General features: G+C 36.1%; 1 protein-coding gene across 1 annotated transcript in view; it reads left to right on the top strand.

Annotated features, from left to right (window-relative positions):
• LOC131161503 (protein disulfide-isomerase 5-2) overlaps positions 1-11,646 on the top strand; it is a 32,896-nt gene extending 21,250 nt beyond the window's left edge. The window contains exon 5 of the mRNA XM_058117314.1: positions 10,995-11,646. Within this exon, the coding sequence (XP_057973297.1) occupies positions 10,995-11,315 (321 nt within the window). The 3' untranslated portion in view covers positions 11,316-11,646. The remainder of the gene's footprint in view (positions 1-10,994) is intronic.
• Positions 11,647-21,673: the final 10,027 nt, after the last annotated feature.

The following is a 21,673-nucleotide window of genomic DNA, read 5'->3' as shown; positions in this document are numbered from 1 at the left end:
AGAGTAGAATCTCAAAAAGGAGAAAGGTGAGAGGAGTGAAGGGGGGTGCCCCTTTATGTGCTGCAAGATACCCCAAGGGTTCCCTTTTTCTAGTTTCATGTTGGACCTCATTTTTTCTTATCTTGATCTTGAGCTCTTCTCTTGCCTTCTAAATGCCCAATTTCTGGCCATTGGTATGTGTGTGTGTGTGTGTGTTTGTGGGTGCATGTGCGTGTGTGTGGGTGGGTGTGTGCGTGTGTGCGTGCATGTGTGTGTGAGAGAGAGAGAGACTTGGATCAAACACTATTTGAAGCATGCATTCATCTATAAACCTTGCTGGGTTTTCATATTACACGTTTGGTACATAGGAGTGGAATGGAATCAAATTTATCACTTGATTTCATCATGCTTTGCATTCAAATTTTATTTTCATTCCATTCCATTCCTACTGTATTCCATTCTGCAAACCAAACATGACATTGGAGTTGGTTTCTTTCGTATACTGGAACCTCTTTTTGTTATTTCTACAGAGTTATTTTTTTCTTTACATTAAACATTTGAGCTAGTCTTATTTTACTCTTTTTTTTTTTTGCTAGGCAAACTTGTCTTACTTTACTGGGAACATGCTTAGGATTTACATTTTTGTTCATACAATCACCTTTCTTTCGTATATTGGAACCTCTTTTTGTTATTTCTGTGGAGTTATTTTTTTTTTCTTTACATAAAACATTTGAACTAGTCTTATTTTACTCTCTTTTTTGGCTAGGCAAACTTGTCTTACTTTACTTTCTTTACTCGGAACATGCTTAGGATTTACATTTTAGTGCGTACAATCAGGAGCATGTTTCAGGTTTTCTATTGACTTCATGTATATTGCTTTAATGCTACTTTAGTGTTCTTTCTTTATTTCTTTAGAATTGCATTTCTGGAATGAACTTAATTGGGAACATGTGTCAGCCTAGCTTTCTTGTTAGGACAATATTCTAGGAATGTGGTTAAAACTTGGAAATATGTATATTGTTTTGTATGATTGCATCTTTTGTGATCATATTGCCTAATGGATGTGTGAAGTGTATATATGTGTTCATATGCAAGATCTGTGTTTTATCCACCCCCTTTGGTCAGGATCATGAACTAGTACAGATATGATTCCCCAATGAGGATAGGTAGGTAACTTCGGTGTCATCCCAAGTCCAACTCCATGAGCAAAACACTTTTTTTTCTCTGAGCATGATTTTATTGTCCTTAAGATTTGATTCCCTATTTGTACAGGGATTAGCGTATAGCTTGGGGTTTCATCCCAAAAGCCCAAATCCACTACCAAAATTCTTTTACATATTTCTTAGCATGATTTTGAACACTCTTAGAGTATGGTGATTATTTACTTATTTGTTTATTTGTTCTAGTTTGCATTAGATGTTAATTAAAGATAAGGGTTGACTAGTTGAGTATGAATCCTGATTTTAATATCCATCTTGTTTATTGTTTGAATTTTTTGTCCGTTGTTTATGTTTGGTGGTTGTAGCTTAAATTTAGTTAGTTGAAGGATAAACTTTACCAATTCCCCAAGAAGGAAACCCAAAGGGCAAACAGAGTCGCTTAAAAAATTCTTTGGAAGTCCTTTAACCTAAACAACTTGTAACTTCCCAAACCCTAAATTTGCCTTTAGGATGCCTTTCCAAGACTAGAGTTGAAACTGTGATGTTTGCTTATTTTTCCTAAAAAAAATAATAAAATGACAACTCCTTTTTACTTATATTAATCAAAGGTTGAATTAACATAGGATTATGGCCCTATGGGGGGGTGGGGGGTTCCTATCATTAGGTCCCCTGATGATGGGTAGTGATTCATTAGAATCCTAACCACCCAAAGATTAGGGATGGTGGACCTTGTTTTATTTTAGTTTAGCTTTAATTATTCAAAATCAAATAAATTTATGGTAGTGACCCATTCTTGGGTTCTGGGAACTTAATTTATTAATTTAGGGATAATTGCTTATCTTAAAAAATAAAAAACTCGAGAAGAAGTCTAAAACAATTTTTTTCCGAAAAATCTCTTTAAAAACAAAAAAATGTTTTTTTCAAAAAAATGCAATTTCAACTTTATTATTATTATTATTATTATTATTATTATTAGTGGTCTTGATGGTGGGGTTTACGGACAAGAGTCTCCATTGTAGATATTGGGAATTAGATTTTGAATATGTTGAATTGTGAATTTTGAATTCTTATGTGTGCTCTCACTACACTATTATGCGTGTGCTTGCCTGTTGCATATGCATTCTGTGTTGGAGAATGCTAGATAGGAAGTTGGCTAGATGTTTTGCACAGCTATGTGGTCCTTGGGACACGTTGTGTTATTGTGAGGGCATCAATCTCGAAGCCTAGTGTACTATTCATATATACTATGGTTTCACATGTACTGCTGGACCAAAGCACCCCTCGAGGGATTATATGCCTTTAGATATATGTATATCATTTGCCCCGACTGAAGGGGAACTTTTGAACTTATCCATCATCCTTGCCTTAGTAAACCCTAGAATCTACCCTTTAGGTTTACCTTTGTAGGAGGGGCACCATCTGATGTTGATGTGCAAAACCGTCAACCCACAATGTTTAAAGTTCAAAAGGATTAGATTTGTACATAAATATTGCATTGCAGATGTACAATCACTACACTTAGCTGCTTAATCAGCCTGCCTTAACCTGCCATAACCACCATAGAAACCCATTGCCTGCTAACTTTTGCTTAATCCTTTAAAAGCCCCTGTGTTTTAATTTGTGCAAAAAGCTATTAAAGACTGTCCTACCAATATCCCTCTTCAAATCTACATCTCATATTCACCAGGTTTCCACAGCCACTGTTATTGTATTGTGGCTGGTGAAACTGCATTCTTGTTTTGACCAGAGGTTGTTGAAGGGTCTTGATGATCCATATTGCTTCAAAGGCTTTGAAGAGGTGCTGCCAACCTGATGCTTCATCTCTGTCCGAGATTGCAGACTCTGTACCATCTGGACATTTCTAAATAGAGATGAATTCACTAGACTTGTTTGATAACAACCTGATTAATTGCCCAGGATATCTAATGGTTCTATTCCATGGATTTTCTGTTTTTGCAGACCTAAATATCTGTAACTTCTCTGTGATCCTTCTGTACACACCCTCTTCTAATGACATAGAAGAAAATTTCTTACCAGAGAACCCTGTAATGCACAGAAATTGGTTTATGCCACCAAGAACCTCGAAAAAGAAGACTTTCCTGGTGGCTGTGAAAGCTCAATTAAGAGCCAACCTCTCTTTTCTTGTTTAATCTAATTGTTTTCTAGAGTAACTCTCCATGGTCAAATGAGTTGGGGGAGTGTGACAAAGGGACTTCCTCCAATGCCTGTATCCCTTTCAGGCCTCAGCCTATCCCAAGTTTTAAACTTGAGGCTTCTCATTGTCAAACTACTTAGGTGTCTCCTTAGGGAATAGATAATATTTTATTATCTTTAGATAAGAACAATTTTCATTAAAGAAGAGATAAAAATACATCAGTGGAGAATAAGACATTCTCCCTCGATCAATTAAAAGCAGTTACCAAAGTGCTGCTCTCAAATCTTTTGGAGGTTAGATGACAAAATTCCCCAAAAGAAAACCCAAAGAATGTGACAAAAAAAAAGTAAGGAAAACAACTCTATTCCATAACAAATGAAAATATGTAGTATCAATTCAATCAAAATTCTCAGATCCACGAATGAAGCACGTATTAATCATCCATTTCACAATTATTAGGTTACATACGACAATAGCATATGACTGTAACACTTCTAATATCAAATATAACTATAGGAAATAGAAAAATGAACACAAAATAGTGTTTTATAATTAAAGTAGATTGAACAAATCCATTATAGAATTTGGAGAAAAAATTGACATGGTTTGAACTCTAAAGTCTCTAAAGCAAGGTACTAAGAAAAAAAGTTCTAAAATGCTAAAAAATAGTCATAGTGCCCTAAAAATCATGCTTTTAAAGGTTGGAAAGGGGTTTGGATATTAATATTAAATGTAAGGGAAAAATTAGAACTGAGATTTTCAGGTTCTGGAAACTGGCGGGCTGGGGCAGAGGCCAAAGGCTGAGATGACCGGTGACTGGAGGTTGGCGATGAATTTCGAAGGCTGGGAGGATGGATCAGAGAGCTAAGGTTCCACTTTCAGACTTAAGGTTGATAGTGAAACTCCTGGATATGCTCCTCTGCATTTTTTATTTTTTTTTGGTTTTGTATAAAGTGACTTTGTAAACACGACATCTTTTTGACTTGAAGTGTCTCGAGCATATCCATTATGTGTACATCCGTGCCCGGATCCCTCCATGTCCAAAAATTACAAACAAAATTATTTCGGACACATGTTGAAGACGTATCTTACTGTCACAGGTGTGTTCGTGTCCGATATGTATTGGATACTGACAGGTGTTTCCTAGTTGGGGAATGGGGAGTGGTAAAAAGGGTTTGGAGTTTAGATCCCTCTAAGAAAATCTCATAAATCTTTTTTCTCCTTGAATTTTGAAGTAATGCAGATCCTTTTGGTTTGTAGTCTTTGATCTGGAAAGCTAAAGCTCCCTAAAAACGAAAAGCTTTTATTTGGACTGTGATACTTGAAAGAGTCAATACAAATGATTTGCTTCATAAGAGAATGCCTAATAAGGCCCTGCCAGCTGATGTTTGTGTCCTTTGTTTGAGGAGAGGAGAGACTTGTTCACATCTGTTTATTCACTGCCTTTTACCTGCTTTGCTTGGAATAAATTATTTGGTATATTTGGTGAAAACTGGGTTTTTCTCTCCACTTTGAAGGCATTTTATACTACCACGTTTGTTAGTAGGATAGACAACAAACTTACCATAAATTGTTCTACATTTACTTAGGACACAAATTTGACAAACCTACCATAAATTGTTGTGTAGTTATTTGGGAAATAGATCTGTTAATATCTTCCCTGAATTAGGGGTCAATGCTTAATGTTAGGAGATGCTGCAATTAGGAGGTATTGTAATTAGGGAAAATGACTTCTAGATAAGAAAAGGACCACTCGATTGAGGGTTATTGAGCAAATCTGACATGGTATCAGAGCCCCTCTCTGAATCAACCTTGTCTTTGGTCCAATTTTCGTGGTTCTAGGCTCTGGTTTTCTGGTTTCTTGGGTGCGGGTTCTGGTGTGCAATTTTTTGGTGAATTTCGAGAGATTCTAGTTATGGCTAACTACTCCAACTCAGAAGTTTTTCAAACTCGGTTTACAGGGAAGAATTATGTTGCCTGGGAGATTTAGTTTCAACTTTTTGTCATGGGAAAGGAGTTGTGGGGTCATGTTGATAGGAGTGATCCAGCACCTACCGATCCTACAAAGTTGGTTCAATGGAAGGTGAAAGATGCTCGTGTGATGACTTGGATTCTTGGGTCTGTTGACCCACTGCTTATACTCAATTTAAGTCCTCACAAATCATTCTGCTCGGCTATTTCAGTTGGAAACTGATCCTGCTGCCTATTCCCAAGGTACACTCTCTGTTCAGGAATATTTCTGTGGTTTTCAGAATCTTTGGGCTGAGTTTTCCGACATTGTGTATGCCAACGTGTTGGCTGAGACTCTCTCTGCTGTTCAAGCAGTCCATGAAGCTAGCAAAAGAGACCAGTTTTTAATGAAACAAAGGCCAGAATTCGAGTCTGTTCGCTCCTACCTGATGCTCAGGGATCCTTCACCATCTCTTGACGTGTGTTTTGGAGCACTTCTTCGAGAGGAATAACTTCTTCTTACTCAATCTTTGCTTTCGCAAGCGAATGCTGTTGCATATGGTGCTCAAGGCAAGGGGAGGTGTCGAGACATGCGTACGGTTCAGTGCTACAGTTGCAAAGATTATGGGCATATTGCTGCCCATTGTGCTAAAAAGTTCTGCAGCTATTGTAAACAGAAGGGGCACATAATCAAAGAATGCCCAACATGTCCTCAGAACTGACCCGTGAATGCTTATCATGCTACTACTACTGGCCACACTTCGAATGGGGTAACCAGCACTCAAAATCTCGCTCCAGTGTCACCTTCCACTGCTGCTACACCTGCCCTTACACCAGAAATGGTGCAGCAAATAATTGTATCGGCATTTTCCGCTTTAGGGCTGCAAGGTGAGGGTACTATACCCTCTCAATCTTGGCTTGTTGATTCCGCTGCATCCAATCACATGACCAGTTCTCCTGATATGCTTAGCAATGTTCGTAAGTACACTGGTTCTTCTAATATTCAAGTTGCTAATGGCCATCTTTTTCTGATTATTGGGGTTGGTGATATCGCACCATCACTTACTAATATTTTTGTATCACCTGGGCTTTCTACAAGTCTTATCTCGGTTGGACAATTAGTGGATGATAATTATAATGTTTAGTTTTCTTGTGATGGTTGTCATATGTAGGATCTAGTGTCGGGGAGGACAATAGAGAAGGGGCCTAAAGTTGGGAGACTGTTTCTGTTATACTTTTCCTTTCGTAGTATCATTTCTTTGGCTTGTACTATTGTTTCCAATAATTGTGAAGTATGGCACAAACGTTTAGGCCATCCAAACAATGTTGTTTTATCTCATTTGCTGAATTCTGGTTCGTTGGGAAAAAAAGATTCTTCTTTGCCTCATGCTTTGTCTTTTGATTGTTCTACATGTAAAATTGGAAAAAAAGTAAGATTCTTCCCTTCCCTTCTTTCGGGAGTAGGGCAAAGAATTGCTTTGACCTTGTTCATAGTGATGTGTGGGCATTACTCCTGTCATTTCTCATGCTCATTATAAATATTTTGTGACATTCATAGATGACTATAGTCGGTATACTTGGGTATATTTTTTGCACTATAAGTCTGAAGTCTTTGCTGTATTCAAATCGTTTCTAGCATATGTTGAGAATCAATTTACCACTAGCATTAAGACTTTACGATCTGATTCTAGTGGAGAGAATGTCTCATGAATTTCTTGAGTTTCTTTGTCACAAAGGAATTGTTTCTCACCGCTTGTGTCCTTATATGCCTCAACAGAATGGCATGGCTGAGCGCAAAAATCGACATTTGTTAGATGTTGCTAGGAACTTGTTACTTGCGTCTTCTGTTCCTCCTAAATTTTGGGTTGAAGCTTTAGCTACAGCAGTATATTTGATTAATAGGTTGCCTCCTAAAGTGCTAAATTTCGACTCTCCATACCATCGTCTGCATAAACAGCACCCTAGCTTTCTTGACGTACACACTTTTGGCTGTGTCTGTTTGTGCATCTACCTCCGCATTAACATCACAAACTCTCTGCGCAATCTGTGAAATCTGCCTTTATGGGATATAACTATCTCAAAAAGGATTTGTGTGCTATGATGGTTCTTCCAATAAATTTCATATATCTCGTAATGTCATTTTCTTTGAGCATCAATGTTTCTTTCCTAGTTCTCTTACATCATCTCCTGTAGTTTCTGTTCTTCCTCACTTTGATGATTTGATATGCCCTCCTGAATGCTTCAAGCCTAGTTTTGTGTATGAACGTTGTCGGCCACCTCTACCCCTTCCTGAGTTTAATCTGCCACCTGATCCTAATCCTGTTTTGCATCCTCCTCGACGATCTGGCTGTATTTCTCATCCATCGGATAGGTATGGTTTCGCTCATACCTCCTTCAGGGCTATCTTATCAACTGTGTCGATTCCTAATTCCTACTCACAAGCTGATAAACATGAGTGTTGGAGAAAGGCTATGCAGGAAGAACGTCAAGCTCTTCAAGAAAATCAGACTTGGGACATGGTCCCTTGTCCTTCTCATATCAAGCTAATTGGGTGTAAGTGGGTTTTTCCTGTGATACTTTGGCCCGATGGGTTTGTGGACCGTTATAAGGCTCGTTTGGTTGCCCTTGGTAACTGCCAGGAGTATGGGGTTGACTATGAGGAGACTTTTGCTCCTGTCGCTAAAATGACCACTGTGCATACTATTATTGCTATTGCAGCCTCTCATGATGGTCCCTTTCCAGATGGATGTGAAGAACGCATTTCTTCATGGTGATTTACAGGAAGATGTTTACATGACACCTCCTCCTGGCCTTTGCTCGTCGTCAATGTCGAATGTGTGTAAGCTGAAGCGCTCTCTGTATGGTTGGAAATAGGCTCCCCAGGCCTGGTTTGATAAGTTCCGGTCTACCTTACTTCGGTTTTCTTTCATCCAAAGCCAGTATGATTCCTCGTTGTTTCTTCGTATGACTTCTGTTGGTATCGTTCTTCTTCTAGTTTATGTCGACGACATTGTTATCACTGGGACTGATTCTGCTCCCATTGATCAGCTCAAGCAGCATCTTCATGATTCCTTCCATATGAAGGATCTTGGTCCTCCGGTATTTCCTCAGTTTGGAAGTTCAGTTCGATTCATCTGGGGTTTTCCTGCATTAGCATAAATACACGGAGGACGTGATTTCCTTGTCTGGTTTGCAGGAATCCTCTTCAGTGGATACCCCTTTGGAAGTGAATGTCAAGTATCGACGTGAGGAGGGGGATCTCCTCCCTGATCCCACAGTGTTTCCACAGTTAGTTGGTAGTCTCAATTATCTCACTATTACACAGCCTGGCATCTCCTTTGCTGTCCAGCAAGTCAGTCAATTTATGCAGTCTCCTCGCCACCTTCATCTTGCAGCGGTCCGCTGAATTATTCGACATCTCTGGGGTCCTCTCACCGTGGCTTGTTCTTCTCCACCGGTACTCCTCTTTGCCTTGTGGCTTTTAGTGATGCTGACTGGGCAGGATGTCCTAATACTTGCCGGCTTGTCACCGGGTGGTGTATGTTTCTTCATGATTCCTTTATCTCTTGGAAGAGTAAGAAACAGGATCGTGTTTCCAAATCTTCAACCGTGTCAGAGTACCGTGCCATGTCAGCAGCCTGCTTGGAGATTGTGTGGCTCTGTGGCTAACTTGCTGAAATAGGTTTTCCTCAGTCTACTCCTACTCCTCTTCATGCTGATAATACAAGTGCTATTCAGATCACTACAAATCCCGTATATCACAAGCGTACCAAACATATCGAGGTCGATTGCCATACTATTTGGGAAGCTGTCGATACTCGGGTTATCTCTCTTCCACATGTCTCAAGCGACCTTCAAATAGCGGACGTCTTCACCAAAGCTATGACACGACTACGTCATCAGTTTCTTGTTGGAAAATTTATGCTTCTTGATTGACCAGCATCAATTTGAGGGGGGATGTTAGTAGGATAGACAACAAACTTGCCATGAATTGTTCTACATTTATTTAGGAAACAAATCTGTCAAACCTAGGATAAATTGTTGTATAGTTATTTAGGAAACAGATCTGTAAATATCTTTCCTGAATTAGGGGTCAATGCTTAATGTTAGGAGATGCTGTAATTAGGATGCTTAAGGTTAGGAGATGCTGTAATCAGGAGATATTGTAATTTGGGAAAATGACTTCTATATAAGAAAAAGACCACTCGATTGAGGGTCATCGAGCAAATCTGACAACATTTAGGGATTTTGGCAAGGGAAAGGATAGGAAAGCTTTGTGGCAATGCAGTGATATGGCTGCTATTTGGTGCATCTGGTTGGAGGGGAATGTTAGAATTTTCAAATGGGTGGCTACTGCTAATAACTTGCTTTGCATTAGAGTGGTTTATCTTGCGTCCTGTGGTAGTCGGATAATGGTTTTTTTCTTCACGTTTCTTTGGAAGAACTGCAGCGGGCTTAGTTGGCTCTGCTTTATTGAGTTAGCTTTCAGTTTATGATGTGTTTTCATTGTTACTTCTTGCTATTGATGTAGAGGGAGGACTTCTTATTCTCCCTGTTCTTTCTTTGTTTTTTCTTCCCTTTCCTTTTCTGCTGTACATTCTTTTCCCTTATAATAAAACTTTTGCTTATCAAGAAAAGAAGAAAAAGGAGCGAGCTGTCACGTCATGATGATAACAGTTCTCAAATGTGCATATTTGGAGCTAAATGGATATCATTGCAGTAGCTGGATCAGTGTCAAGATGATGGGATTCTGGAAATTGTGTGTGGACCTTCCACAACTGCTCTATTGTCTGGGCGCGCTCAGCTCCTTTCAAGTTGGCTGATGATGAAAAAAGAGTTTTATCATCCTTTTTACCTTTGATTGTGGAGGGAGTTGAGGTAGGCCTTAAGTTATGTTCAGCAACCACGCTTTATTATTATCATGATTGAATATTAATAAAGGACATCTACTAAAATGCATTCCATCTTAGGCAAACAGAATTGTGCTTGATTCTTGCATGAACCGTCTTCATGAATGAATGTATGGCATTTAGGGTGTGAGCTTGAGTGGATATCTTTTTTTATGGATTACAAGATTTGTTGCTACCTGTTGGTCTTAAAAAGTATACTATCACGTGGATGTTAGCCAACATTTTTCTTCAGCAACTCAAGTAAAGGGCAATTTGTTCTTCTTCTTATTACTTGTTTTGTTATATTTTTTGTTTTGTTTTGTTTTTTTTGTTTCCGTTTCTGTTTGTGGTTTTTTTTTTTTTTTGTTTTTTTTTTGCACTTCTAACTTCCAAAAATAAATTAGGCAACATTTCTTTTGGATGACAATTGAACATGGTTGTTTTTGGTAGCAAGTGTCCTATCTGCCAATTATTATGGTTAAGCGTGCTAGTTTTAGCTACCTTTACTGTTTATTCCATTGGTTTACGTTGGCTATATGTTTGCTAGGTAGAAATAAAAGAAAATAAAATGAAATGGATGTTTTGTTCTTCGTTTCCCTTCCTACCACTTGAAATATTATAGTAGGTTAAATGCTTATTAATTTGCAAACAGTGAATAAGATTGTCACACACCTACTGTTCATGTTCAACTATTCATGTCAATTGTATTGCTCATCCCATTTTGCTAAGGATGCCTGCATTATTTTTGCTGCTCAGTCCCTTTTTTAAAATTCTAGTTCAGTTCATTGTCATATTTAATGGGTTTAGGCTCAGGGAAGATGAAAACATATGTTGACTTGACATTTCTGTTTGTTCAAAAAGGTCATTGGCTCCGACAGTATAGAAGAAGAGGATCAGGCATCCCAAATTACACAATTTCTTCAAGGATATAGGGAAGGAAGGACAGTGAAGAAAAGAATTGGTGGCCCTTCGCTGATTGGCTTCATTAATTCTCTAATTGGCATCAGATCTGTTTACCTTATTGTTTTTGTGGTTGCCATCATCATGCTTTTACAAACTGTCAACAAAGAAGACGATGAACCGTTGAGGGTTGGTACTCGAGATGAGGCTGATTATGATGGTAGCTCAGCCCCTCAGGCTGAGGGTAGAGAACCATATCGATTGGGCGACAAGGAAGATTAAGCTGGGCGATGTTTTTGACTTTTTACTCACTTTGTTTAGGGATGCTGTGAAAATGGAGATGCTCATTGATGCCAAAAACGCAGTTTGCTGAGATATTTCAGAAAACCACCAGTCCCCCCGTCTCCCATGCCTGTACAGATCATGATCAATTCCTTTGCACTTTGGTTGGTTTGGTTTGTTTTACAAGGTATTTTATTTAGCTTGGTATAAAATGTTGCATAACTTTATACACCATGATCTATTACTTGCAGAGACGAGACTTACCCTTTTGTAGCTACTTTTGGTATGATGTTAGACAATAAAAACGATATTTCTTTGATTTGTCTCAAAACCTTCTTTATATTGTGTTATCAAAGCAAAATTGATACTATTATTTTTCTTTTCTAACGAGAAATCTACAAATCTATTATATTTAACTTGGATGACATTAGTATAAGTAGTGTTTTTAATGTATCATATGTTATTTATATGGCTAAACTCTCACACACATGATTTTCTTTTTAAATTTTTATGTTTTAATCTACTTCACCTTTAAACAAGTTAAACTGTCAATCCAACACGGCTCACCTGATAATGAAATCAGTGCAAACTAATTCAAAGTGCATATTCAACTATGCGACTTAGAATTGGCTTTTTATGAATGGGGTAAGGTCATATTGATTGGAATTTTAGAAATAACCATGAACATCCCTATATTTAGAGTTTGTTTGAAACTTGAAAAAGATTAAGAAGAAGAATATGAACAAATTCTTTTTTCATGTTTGGTATTAAGAAAAGTGAGAAAAATAGCTTAATGAACAAAACTTTAAGTTCACATTCCTAAAATTTGATTTTTCTTAATTTTTAATTGTTCACAACAAAAAAAATTGGTTTTAATCATATATGTTATACAAAAACATAATAAAAGATCATTTTTTTCTCAAATAAATCTTTGATGCAAACCAAACCTTTCTCAATCTTACATACTTGGATAATAAAAGGGCCTATTTAATTGTGAAAAATATTTTTCATCTCCTATTTTTAGTTTTTCAAAGAATTATACTTTTTTTAATCATTGAAAATTCATATCAAATATGTAGAAAATAAAGAATTTGTTTGAATGTGCTAAACATTATTTTACTTTTTATTTCTAGATTTTAAAATAATTAAGAAAAAACTTGCTTTTAATTTTTCAAAAAAGTAATATTTGGGATCATGAATATTGAGATTGGAATGTGAATTTAGGTGGATTGAAGAAACTCAATCTATGATCCATAAAAATTAAATTTCAAGATGATGTAAGAGTTAGAAATCTTAAAAAATGATACAAAAGATATTTTTCAAATTTTTTTATATAAATTTAGAAAATTGTAAAACACATGGTATATTTCGTAAAACTTAAAAACAAAAAGTAAAACTATTTTCAAAAGTAAACAGTGTCAAAATTTTTTATAATTATTCATTTATTTTTTACAAATATTACAAAAATAAAAAATTAATAATTTTTTTAATTTTTTAAAGAAAAATAAAATAAGAAAAACTATTTTCACGATTAAATGGCTGAGAGTCGCTAATTTGAGGGTGATCATGATTGGTTGGTATCCTCTCCTTCGTTCGGTGTAAATGACCATCATCCTTTGCATGCCCACATTTTGTGCATGAAAGTTGTTCTCCATCTCTCAAAAAAAATGATAATGCTACTCATGATGGTCAATCCAGCTTGCAAGCATACTTACCCATTGCAAGAGGCCTAACTGTTGGACAACTTGGCCAAGTTATGTGGGATAATGGATCATATATATATAACATAAAAATATAAGAATTAAAGATGTAATCAAATAATAACTAAATTAAACTAGTGAAAAGATTATTGTAAAGGAGTTGAGCCATGGTAGAACTACTGTCTTTAAAATTTATTTCGCGTCTACGGAGAATGTCTATCCGTGCAAATAGTCACAAGTCACAACGCACATAGTCGTTAAACAAGACAACTTAGAGATTAGAGCTATCATCGGTCAATCAATGTGTGGTGATTGACTCGAGTAATTTCTCTCCAATGGACACATAGTTTCCTTTCATGATTGTATCTCCTTATTTAGAATGTGTCTATAGCTAGCATTTCCTTGTATGTCGCGCTTATCAATTCTTTCCTTGTATGTAAAACTTTCTTATATAGTTTTTACAATTCTATAAATGAAACATGTAGAGAATGGTACAAGCATCGATTGCTACATCATGTTTGTATAATCTTTAATGGTAATCAGAGCTATACAAGCCAATGCCCTTTCTTGCGTACCTGTAAACTTCCGCAAAAATGTCTTCCTCGTCCACCACTTTTAATGCCCCGAATATGGGACAGCTGATTTCGATACGGATGGATGGAACGAACTATCTAAACTGGGTTTCCCGATTACTTCCGATTTTACGGAGTAATGATTTTCTGGGTTTCGTAGATGGTACTAAATCGTACCTAGCTAAACTTCTTCTAGCCACTAGAAACGCTGGAACTTCCACTCCTGGAATTAATCTGGCTTTTCTCCTCTGGACAAAGAAGGGCCAATTCGTTCTCAGCTGGCTGAATGCCACTTTGGATGAGAAGGTTGTGTTAGTAACTTTTGGTCTTGATACTGCTCAGGCGGTCTAGATTTCCTTAGCCGATAGGTATGCCTCAAAATCTCGTTCCTGCATCAATTACCTGAAACGCCAGTTGCAATCTTTAAATCGGGACGGGAAAAGTTGCGGGGAATATCTTCAGGATGCAAAGTCATGGGCAGATCAACTGGCTGTAGTCGGATAAAGGATGATGATTTAATTCATCACGTTCTCAATGGTTTGAATTCCTCTTTTTCATCTTTGTCGATCTCCATGGGAGTTGTTTTGCATGACAAATCAATGAGTTTGATGATTTTTCCTCTAAGCTATTGTCCTATGAAATTCAAATTCAAAGCCAGCGACCTGTGCATGTCCCATAGTTGCACAATGAGGGCACTTTTGCTATGATGGCTTGTTGTCTTAGAGGCCAAAAGAAGTAGAACAAACCCTTTCAACCCAAGTTTCCCAATCCTCCTGGACAGAATCAAAATCAAGGCCCTCCTCGATTCCAAGGGAATAATAATAAGCAGAAGAATAATCAATTTTAATTTCAAGGGGATTTTCAGCCATTCAGAAACAAACAAAACTCGAATGGTGATGTTTTTTTAATCCCTATGCCGGCCATATTTTCCAAAAGGAAATCCACACTACCTTCGATTACTTTCACATATTCGACTATAGCTAACAAGGTCAGCATCCACCCACTTAACTTGCCACCGTGGTAGCTCACTCGAACTCTCTACTGGAAGATAATACTTGCCTGTCTGATAGTAGGGCAAAGAGGCACATCACCAATGATAGTGGTGATATGGCTTCTCCAGCGCCTTATAATGGCCCAGACACAATTTTCGTGGGTAATGGATTGCAAAACGGGACACACACTGCTAGAAGGACACAATCCCTCACACAACCCGTCACGATATCTAACCCTCTAGTTCTTAAAAATCTCATTATCACATCACCTGAACCCGTCACGATACTTGATCCTCTAGACCTAAATCCCATTGTCTCGTATCCTGAGCCTTAAGAACCCCCCCCCCTCTCCACTTAGCCCACCTATACAAAATAACCCTCAGCCTGACCCATTTCCTACGTCACAACCCATGCTTCTTGAATCACGTATAGTCACTAGATCCCAAACCGGCTCCTCTCGTCCCAAGCAATACATAGACTATCATCTCTTCTATGCCTCCAAACAGCTCATAAAAGCCTTTCACACCGTGCTTGAAATATCTGAACCATCTTACTACTCACGAGATGTTGTGTCTAGTGATTGGCGTAGGGCGATGCAAGAGGAGTATCAGGCGCTGATGGACAATGGAACCTGGGAGTTGGTTCCTCGACCTCTAAATAGAAAGGTGATTCTAGTGCGATGGGTATACAAGATCAAGCAGACTCCATCTGGGGCAATTGAACGGTATAAGGCGAGATTAGTGGCAAAGGGGCTTCATCAAGTTTTTGGGGTTGATTTTTCCGAGACATTCAGTCCTGTTATAAAGCCAGCTACAATCCGATTTGTGTTGACACTTGCAGTGCATTTTGGGTGGCAGGTTAAGCAAGTAGAATGGTGTTATGTGATTTACAAATTGTTCTCCCTAAGGCTCTTGCTATTTGCTTTTGCTTCTAATCCAGTGTTCCATGCACGCACAAAACTCATCGAGGTTGACTACCATTTTATTTGTGAACAGGTGGTTAATCAAGATGTTAACCTTCACTACATACCATCAAAAGATCAGATTGACAACATTTTCACTAAGGGTCTCACCTCAAATCGCTTCCAATATATTTTGTCTAAGCTCATGGTGCGTGAACCCCCCTTTCTCTTGTGGGGAGTGTTAAATAAGACAACTCAGAGATTGGAGCTATCATCGGTCAATCAACGTGTGGTGATTGACTCGTCTAATTTTTATCCAATGGACACATAGTTTCCTTTCATGATTGCATCTCCTTATTTAGAATGTGTCTATAGTTAGCATTTCCTTGTATATCGCACTTATCAAGTCTTTCCTTGTATGTAAAAATTCCTTGTATAGTTTTTGCAATTCTATAAATGAAACATGTAGAGAATGGTGTAGGCATCGATTGGTACACAGTGTTTGTACAATCTTTTAATAGTTACTAGGATTACTTAGCGAAACCCAAGTTTGCATGCACTCACAAACTCTAGAACTTTAGGAGTTATAGTATTAGGTTACCTAACATAAAGTTTTAGGTTAGGTTATGTTGGGCCCAATTGGACCTTAGTTTTAGGCTGAGTGGATTGAGGCTTACGTTTCAGGGCTAAAGGGATTTTGGCTAGGTTTGGGCTTGGTGTTCAATTTAAGTTTTGGGTTTAGTTTAGGTTGAGTTTATTGGGGCTTCAGGTTCATATCGGTTTGTTAGGTTTAGTTTGGTTAGGCTAGGCCTAGTTAAGGATTGGGTTATGGACTGGTTTAGGTTGAGGATTGGGCTAGGTTTAGTTAGTGGGTAAATGCGTTAATTGACCCAAGTCAAAGTTGACTTGGGTTGGGTTCGAGTCGGGTTGGTTGACCTAGGGTTGACAGGTAGTCAGTTTAGTTGACTAGGGCATTCCAGTATAGGCTTTCGGGTCATTTGACTCGAGTCATTCTAGTGTATTTGGGTTAGGTTGACCCAAATTTTCTTGGGGGCTTTTTGGTGATTTTTGTAGGGTTGTTGGCTTCTAATTCTGGGGAATCTGCAAGAAAATCATCGACGGTTTACCTGATCCTCATGAAACCGTCGACGGTTTGGTTCTAACCAAACCCTTTTTTCTCTTTTCTTTTTCCTTTTTCTTTTCTTTTATTTATTTCTTTATTTTTTTTATTCGGCTTACTACAACTTACCTCTCGGTAACACACAATTGCTTATAAATCAGAGCCGAAAGGCTAATATACATCCAGTACATGAAAGTTGTTCTCCATCTTCATAAAAACAAAAAAAAAATGATGATTTTTCTCATGTTGATCTATCGAGTGTGCAAGCTGTTTATCCACAGCAAGGGGCGTGACTTTTGAACAACTTGATGAAGCTAAGTGGGACAATGGATCCTATCTTCTTTTCTTCACTCTTGGCTTGTACAGTGAAGATTCCTGAAGAAGACGAAGATCATATCACTGAAGATGGCTCGTACAAATTATTATCGTATGCTTACGTTAGAAAGTAAAAAAGATCATGATTCAAGTGTGGAAATTTAATTATGCATACAAATAAAGCTAAATTCAATTGATTCACCAAGGAGACTCATTTGTGAGTTATCTTGTGTAGGGATGAGTAGACATACCTCTTAGCCTCTATTTATTATTTTTATTTCATTTAAATGAGTACTTATTTTAAATATTTATTATTTTTATTTCACTTAAATGAGTTATTATTATTTTTTAACCTATTTTTTAAACAAAAATAAGTATTTTTTGAACAAAGTACTTAAAAATTATCGACACGAATACTTATAAATAAGAATAGAAAAGTCCGTATCAATGCCCAAATAAAATATCAACTATAGAAAATCAATAATAATAGAGAACAAAATGAAAGGAGATAGTATTGTACATATATTTTCTCTCTTGTATGACATTATCTCTTATATAGAGACACATAGCGCTTCTTATTAAAGGAGATATGTCTTAGAAGACACTTATTATAAATAAATATATCTTTTTTTTTTTTAAAGAAGGGCGACACCTCCATTTATTTATTGATAAACTCTCACTTTTGGCGGAGGAATACTGTAGTTCTAAGACAATTGATGGGAGAAACAAAAGACAAAACTATAAAGGTCTCCAAAAAAAAAAACAATACCAACAACCAGCCAAAACGGGATTACAAGTTCAAGTAAAACAAAATGAAACAAGGACCTACAAAACAAATATCATGCAACAAAACAAACAAAAGATAAACAACATAAAACATAAATCAAAATCAATAGAAAATCAGCTAAACATAACTCATATAAGCCGTACCCATCTTCTCTAGTTTATACAATCCATTGATAATTTTAGAGAGTTGACTACTATTTGTAAACAAATTATTCCTCCCCATAGCACCTTGACGAGCCAAGACATCTGCCACTTCGTTCCCTTTTCTATACCAATGCTTTATCGAAAAGTCTACTCTCTCCAGTAGACCAATCAGCTGCTCCCAAAAATCCCACAAATACCACAAGGAGCACCTACTGGATCTTATCCAATTTGCAACAATATGCGAATCACATTTAATATCAACACTAGTATGACTAAAATGTTTGCAAATCTTTATTCCCTCCAACACAACTCTCAATTCAGCTTCTTTATTTGAACAAGAACCAAAATATTTTGAAAAAGCAAAAACAAAAGAACTTGTATGGTCTCTAAGGATGCCACCACCACCCACCGGCCCTAGGTTCCCCAAGCTGCTCCCGTCCAAATTTAATTTCAACCTCCCTTGCCCCGGTTTTAGTCATCTCACACATTGCATAATTTTAATTCTTTTATTCATAATTTGCACTTCTAGATTCTGCAATATCCAAAAATTAGCATCCTTTAACTGAGTCATTCCTGTCATGTTCCTGCTCAAAACCTCCACCCAACACTTAATGGACAGCCACACATTTGTAGTACTCTCCAATTTCCCCTCCATTCGAGCCGCACACCTCCTTCTCCACAGCTTCTAAACTACTAAACAAGGAATCAAGCCCATCAATGATTCCAATTGAGAAAATTTGGAAGCTCTATTAAACCACATTTGGACTCTTTCTTTTCAACTTTCTTGTCTAAGGAAAGGAACGCCTACCTCCACCGAAATTTCCTCCAAACCTCAGTAGCAATGTCTCTCTTATTTAACACATGCTCCATCCAGCGAAACCCCCACCCTTATAACCTTTTCATCAACACTTAAACACTCAAAAGCGAGTGAAACCCCCACCCTTATAACCTTTTCATCAACACTTAAACACTCAAAAGCGACCTTCCACATGCAGATAACAATTTTCTTCGGTAACTATTTATTCCAAACCCACTTTGCCCAATCAAACTTTGGAGCTCTAACTTTGATAACATTCCATGCGGACTTATATCTTCTGAAACAAGATAATCCTTAAATAATATATATTATAGTAGGTTCATTTAGAAAGTTAGAATACGCCTATTATAAATATGTGTGATTAATACCTGCTAGTAAATATGTCCCATGCATTGCATATCAAATAATACTATGTAATATTCAATTTAAAATTAGTGACATATTTTTTATAATTTAGTCTATAAATATTGAAGTATGAATATTCAAATTTGTTTATAAAAATTTATATTTTAAAAAAAATTATAAACACAAATATGGACATGACATATTGTTATGACACCACATACATGAAGGAATAAGAAGATACGATATGATTGAAGTGCTCTAATTAATTTACATAAAATATAAAGTTTAATATTTATAGACTATTAAGATAAGAGATTAAATAAATATTATTTTTATTATTTTTATTTTATAAGAAAATCTCAATGTATTTCCTCTTCCACTGAAAGTATTAATAAATATATTACCAATTTTAAATTTTGATTTACTACATAAAATATTTATAATTATTATTTTTTTATTTTTAATGAATAGTTAATGAGTTTTTTTTTAATTTCAAATAAATTATTGGAGTACTTACAATTCAATAAGTTTTATTTTTAAATTTTAATTTTAAAAATAATATTATTATATATCTAAGCGACGTTAGATACTTCAAAATATATATGAATGACATCAGAAGAGTTTACCTATTTTATTTTGAAATAATTTTTTTATTTAGTATATTTACAAAATTATTGTATTTATTTTATTTTTTTAATTGAATGGTTTTTTCCTTATAAATGTAATGTGTGTCTATATAATTTTTCTTGAATTTTTTTTTTTTGCATAAATGATTTGTTTTATTTAAAAAAAAAAACAATAATATTTTTTTCCCACAAGATTATCAACACAACTTCCACTTTTATATATATATATATATATATATAAATTTATATTTATATTTATGTGTAGTATGAATATTTATTTCATTAGGATATGGTATAAAAATTAGCTTTTAGACATTTTTTATTTTATTTTTAAAAAAATAAGGGTATCTTTTGTTTATAAAATGATTTATACTGTTCATATTTTTATATATAGTATAGACAATAATAGGTACATATATAAAATATGACTAATTTTGAAAAGTTTTGAAACTTGTTTAAAATTTTCAATAACCCCTCACAATTTTCAAAATATCGTAAAACAATAACAAATGATATGTTATATATTTACGAAAATAATATTAAAGCATAAGTATATCCCTTAAATCATACACTCAGTACAGACGGTAGGACTTGCTCATAGATTAGCATTATTAAAGGTCATGGGTTCAATCTTGATTCTCATTATAAGTTGAGTCTCATGAGTCTAGGAATAAAATCAATCCCATAGTTGCAGCCTCATGACCACTAAAAGGGTTTGTATAATTTAATTAGCAAGAATTCTTACCTTGGACTCTTTTAAGAATAAACTCTTCTTTATTAGTACACTATAAGCATCATAGAGATGGGGGGAAGACACTTTTGCATAATAAATAATCTGCTTCTTCTTTTATGAATCACTCCCATACAAATTGTTTCTACTAATGTGACTCATTTAGAGATACACCCTTTTTCATCATCGCACTATAAGCACAATCATTGCATAAATGGGGAGGAGACACTCTCGCATAATAAATAGTTTTACTTCTTTTATGAATCATCCTCATACATATTGCTTGTATTTCTCTTTCATGGGATCACTAATCAAGAGATAGGGTTTTTCTTATTGGTAGCTTCATGTGGACTGTCCTCATTAGCTATTCACGCCCTTTTTCTTTTTCTTTTTTTAATGACGTGGGAACTTCAGCCACCGACAAGTCATTTTGACCCTCCGGTACGGTGCCAAACCCACAGCACAGCATCCTCCTCCCCCAGGTCTCATTGTACCGGATAAAGTTCAGATGCGGTCACAACTTTTTTCATCAATTAGCCTTTGGTCAAATCCGAGACCCAACACCCATCTCGTTTCACCATCTACAGGAAACGGTTACACGCTTCAACTGCTAGCTTGACGAGTGCATCTATCGGGAACCATGCCCGTGGGGCCTATTCATGCCTTTTTTGGAGTATTGCATGCTGTATTAGTAACTGCTCATAGTTTGTGCAAATGCATAAATATGAGCTTTTACGAAAGAAATTAAACCCCATAATTTCAAGACATCTGAAACACAAATTACATGCAGAGCATGGTTTTGAATGCAACATATTTATTTTTTAAAAAAAAACACAAACAAAAATGCTATATGAGAACCACCAAATAGCCATGGTGGCTACTGGCACCATGGCTACTGGGACACACACCGAGGCTAACCAAGTAGTATTTGATAGTGTTTAGGCCCATTTGGAAATAAAATTTACTAGAAAAAGGGAAAGAAAACATGAAACTAATCACAATTTCGTATTAAGAAAAATGAGAAAAAATAGAATATTAAAAAAATCAATCAATGAAATTTTAATTTTATATATATCAATAACATTTTTTGACTTTTAATCATATTAAACTATTCTTTTATTTTCAAAATATTTAATATAAAAAAAATACAATATTAGAAGTGTTAAGAGTTGTGAGAGAGTTCTTACTTCATTTATCCAACAATGGACATTTCTTAAATAGGAGAGATTACTTCTCAGTACAGAGCAACCCAGAGCAACATTTTGCTAATGACAGGAAAAATAAAACATCCAAATAGTAAAAAGGAGGAA

Source organism: Malania oleifera, chromosome 8, assembly GCF_029873635.1.
Source record: "Malania oleifera isolate guangnan ecotype guangnan chromosome 8, ASM2987363v1, whole genome shotgun sequence".
Lineage (NCBI taxonomy): Eukaryota > Viridiplantae > Streptophyta > Magnoliopsida > Santalales > Ximeniaceae > Malania > Malania oleifera.
Note: the sequence above shows the minus strand (reverse complement) of the source record. Positions and strands in the feature narration are given on the sequence as shown.